Raw genomic sequence first — 4,337 nt, 5'->3', positions numbered from 1 at the left:
GTAAATGTCATTTGTCATGTCATGGACGGCTTACTCATTTAGCCCTTGCTTGATTCCCATTTTTTTCAAATACATTTTTCACTTTCTCTTCAACCATACATTTTTTAATAAGATAATATTATACTCAAATTCAAAAAATTTTCCTTATTTTTTAACCATATTCCTCACCAATCTACTATTTCAAAATAAATTCTCAACAAAAAAGGGTGTTAAAAAAAGTGGAATTTGTATGTTTTTAGCACCCAAGAATAATTGACTTCCTAACTATAGGTTAAATTGCGAATTCGGTCGGCCACAATACGAATGGTGTAAAATGTAATAAGTAACGGACAAAAATGATCAAATTGATATAAAAATATACGTTAACTAATCAAGTAGAATTTGATTAAAGTTTAGGGGGCGTTTGTTTCTTATTTTTGTAAAAATGAGAATGAAAAATATAATCGTTATGAGCCTCACATAAGAGATAGAAATTTAAATTTGATTGCTTGATGTAATGGATAACGATCATATTTTTCATTTTAATAGGAAAAAAATGGTAACAAACATGGCTTAGTGACCAACACGAACGATATGCGGACTCCAGCCACTTACAGTGCATTACACCGGTTCCATTGAATAATTACGATTTAATACTGGAGCCCACCTTTTATTATCATCGTTTCCACGCAAATATTTCGTCGAAAAATCGAAACAGAAAAGTTTTTTGATTGCATTCTGAATCAACTTCTCCTTTATATTCAATCAGGAATTAGTTTCTTTTTCATGGCAGATTTTGTTTGTCTCCTCGATACAGTACCATTTTCCCGAGCCTGACCTGCGAATTCTGAACATCTGGTCCACATCTCGGAATCAGATTCCCTGGGTGAATTAGATTCTCATCACAAAGGTGATTAATTCTGAATCTCCATTAATCAACTTATTGAATTTTTAGAATTTTTTTTGTAAATTCTTTTTAATACCGTTACAATTACAACGAGCGTAGATTAGTATTAGAAACATTGGAGTTAACAGTTATTTTTACTGATTTTGGCTTAAGATTCCAAATTCCAAATTGTAGGTCTCGAATTTTGTTCAAATGCTAGCGTCACTGATTAATTTGTGTTTTTGCCTGTCTTTTTATTTTGTGCATTGGATCATAGGGTTGATGTACGTGCTATGAAACTGTGCATTTGTTTTTTGAAGCAATGGAAACTTAATAGATATAAATTATGCAGATTACACACTGCTGGAAGAGTGCTGTTAACATGGGCACACCTATGCGACGATCCGGGTAATTCCTATTACAGAAACTTTAGAATCACTTAAAGAAATAATAGTAAAGGTGCAAGAATTAATATTTTAGCTCCCTGTTTTGTTGCAGCATGAATATTAGAAGAACAAATGAAACAATGAGGCTAATAGTAACTACTATTGTGGGAATCGTTTTTGGCTTCTTTTTAGGTGTATCTTTTCCTACACTTTCACTGACGAAGGCAGGAATGCTCGACTCTTTTGATTTCTGAATATTTATTTTACACTAAAGTTGATTTCATATTTTTGTTTGGTAAAAGATCATCTTTTTGCATGCTATAATTTTTTTCAGGTTCATCTACCTTCGAGCCTGTTTTCTTCTATAGATCTTACTTACATTGAGGACAAGTACTCGGGTCTCTCAACTCAAGCACTGTTAAATATGTGGTCTTCTCTTAAGGGTCATAAGGGCAGCTCACAAAAAGTAAATAACGCTAAGGTGAGTCATTTATCTTTGATGCAGGTTAGAGAGTTTCATTTGTGTGTATAACGTTTCCCCATTTTAAATCTAAGTTTCTATTATAGGAACTAACTGAAGATATGCTAATTCAGTTTGTAAAGTCTAAAGATTGATGCCTTAACTTCATAGGAAACATAATGGTTTATGCGGGCTATGCTACAAGCATAAGATCTTAAGGCTTATGGCTTTCTAGTACATGTAGCATCTTTTCTTCTCTGTTTAGGTGGTAATCTGAAACTGTCTGAAATTCTATCAGAGATATTACATCCTTCAACCTATGCTGCGAAGACATGAGCAGTCTTAAAACTTCAGTTGGCTCTATATTTTGTTTTGTTAGATTTTATAGGAGAATTGCTGAATGCAATCTTACCAGAATGAAAACTTATGATCAACACTTAATTATGGCTTAAGTTGCATTTTTAATTAAGTATTTCTAAGAAATTGAGGCGAATTAAATTGTTTAAGCTTTGATAAATCTCTTAACCAGTTTTAAGATGGAGCTCAAGCTTAGCTTGATTCTTAGCAAGCCAATCTCAAATGAGCTTTATTCAAGACAAATGCAACTTGAGCCTTATTAGCATGGTAATTTTCTGCGTACTTTTTTATTGCTGTCTGTTATATTAGTTCTTAGTGATTTTCGAACAGATCTGGGTTTCCACCAATCCTCGAGGAGCTGAGAGACTACCACCTGGCATTGTTACATCAGAGTCTGATTTGTATCTTCGCAGATTGTGGGGCCATCCTGGTGAGGTGTGTAAATTTTGCCATAGTTTGGTATGAGAGACTTGTTTTAAGCAGCTAATTTTCCATTTTTCCTTAATCTCGATGACAGAGGTGAACAATACTAAGCTGTTAATTCTCCACCCTTTTCATTTTGATGGAGCTTGAAATGATCTGCATATTCAAATTTTCAACATGTTTCATTTTATTTTATATTTTATTGGTTATGAGATGAGATGTGCCTTGCTTAATTTTTGAGGGAATAGGGCAGTCAATTAAAAATCAATCCGTGAATTACTTTCTTCCATCACTTCTAATCAAATAGTTGGATGAATGCAGGACTTAATTATCAAACCTAGGTATCTTGTAACCTTTACTGTAGGTTATGAGCAGAGAAAAAACATTGATTCTGCAGTTAAAAAGGCAAGCCAAACTTCCACTCTGTTGTCCATTTGTGGGGACGATTTTTTTTGTGTTTTGGGGTGAACCCACACTTACGTTGCTGAACAAATTTGTACAGTTAACAGAGAACTTTATGATTTTGTTATTTCACTATGATGGACGGGTAAATGAATGGGGTGAATTTGAGTGGTCAAAATCGGCTATCCACGTGAGTGTGCTGAAGCAGACTAAATGGTAATTATAGCATTCTTCCTGTTTCCTCGTACAATCCTGATATGTAGGTTTTTAATAGTGAATATAATTCGTATATTATCCACATTGCAAGGTGGTATGCTAAGCGTTTTTTGCACCCTGATATTGTGGCACCTTACGATTATATATTTATCTGGGATGAGGACCTGGGAGTTGAGAACTTTGATCCAGAGGCGTGAGTAGAAACATCTAATATATTCTAAAGTGATTAATGAAGCTGTTTGGTCAAATTGTTTACTAAATTTAAAATTCCTTTGTGACAGATATATAAAACTGGTGCGGAAGCATGGTCTAGATATTTCACAGCCAGGGTTATCTGCAGATAGTGGCATGACATGGCAGATGACGAGAAAACGAGATGACACTGAAGTCCACAAGTAAGAACAAAAAAGGATGCCATTAAAGCAGTGTTATTATCACTGGATTACCTATTCCCTGCTTACTGCTTCCTCCCTCTTTTATCTTAAAAGGGTGTTTATTATGCACTATTAGGACTTGATGGTACATTGAAAGAGATTTCGATGTCTTTCTCTGCATTAATACTTTTCACTATTGTCGAGTCCACGTTACCAAACATGTCATGAATATACTCTGTTGTGTGCTTAGAATCTAATTACTTCTGCTGACACAGAGAAACAGAGGAAAGACCGGGTTGGTGCACTGATCCTCATTTGCCACCATGTGCAGCGTATGTGGATGAATTTTGATTTTGTTAATGACTGCATGTTATTTAGATGCAGCTACTTGACTTAAATACTTTTACCTGCTAACTTGGTGGTATACAGATTCGTCGAGATCATGGCACCTGTGTTTTCTCGAAATGTATGGCGTTGCGTCTGGCATATGATTCAGGTATCAAGCATGATCTTTGCTTTCTTCATGTTCTAACAGTTCTGTGTTTCGGAAACCACTGCTCCCTTTCCCCCCACGCCCTAGTCAAATAAGAAAGAAAAGAAAAAGATATACCATATCCTTTTGAATGTGAAACCTTAACATTGCTAGCGATGCTGCAGAATGACTTGGTCCATGGATGGGGTCTTGATTTTGCTCTCCAGAAATGCGTTGAGGCAAGCTATCATCCATGTTTCTTTATGCTTACTGCATAAGCAGTCTTTTTATGCTCATTGCGTCATTTTTAAAAAGCAGCCAGCTCATGAAAAAATAGGAGTGGTAGATTCTCAATGGATTGTGCATCAAACGGTTCCTTCAC

At 35.2% G+C, this 4,337-nt stretch overlaps 1 protein-coding gene across 1 annotated transcript in view; it reads left to right on the top strand.

The window, feature by feature from the left end:
- The first annotated feature begins 613 nt into the window (after positions 1 to 613).
- Positions 614 to 4,337, top strand: part of LOC111366401 — a 12,178-nt gene continuing 8,454 nt past the window's right edge. The window contains exons 1-13 of the mRNA XM_022987166.1: positions 614 to 889; positions 1,218 to 1,273; positions 1,364 to 1,475; positions 1,586 to 1,732; positions 2,399 to 2,503; positions 2,813 to 2,896; positions 2,994 to 3,109; positions 3,201 to 3,302; positions 3,391 to 3,504; positions 3,759 to 3,815; positions 3,913 to 3,979; positions 4,141 to 4,194; positions 4,274 to 4,336. Coding sequence (XP_022842934.1) covers positions 1,248 to 1,273; positions 1,364 to 1,475; positions 1,586 to 1,732; positions 2,399 to 2,503; positions 2,813 to 2,896; positions 2,994 to 3,109; positions 3,201 to 3,302; positions 3,391 to 3,504; positions 3,759 to 3,815; positions 3,913 to 3,979; positions 4,141 to 4,194; positions 4,274 to 4,336 — 1,047 coding nt within the window. The 5' untranslated portion in view covers positions 614 to 889; positions 1,218 to 1,247. The remainder of the gene's footprint in view (positions 890 to 1,217; positions 1,274 to 1,363; positions 1,476 to 1,585; positions 1,733 to 2,398; positions 2,504 to 2,812; positions 2,897 to 2,993; positions 3,110 to 3,200; positions 3,303 to 3,390; positions 3,505 to 3,758; positions 3,816 to 3,912; positions 3,980 to 4,140; positions 4,195 to 4,273; position 4,337) is intronic.

This window comes from Olea europaea, chromosome 18, assembly GCF_002742605.1.
Source record: "Olea europaea var. sylvestris chromosome 18, O_europaea_v1, whole genome shotgun sequence".
NCBI lineage: Eukaryota > Viridiplantae > Streptophyta > Magnoliopsida > Lamiales > Oleaceae > Olea > Olea europaea.
Note: the sequence above shows the minus strand (reverse complement) of the source record. Positions and strands in the feature narration are given on the sequence as shown.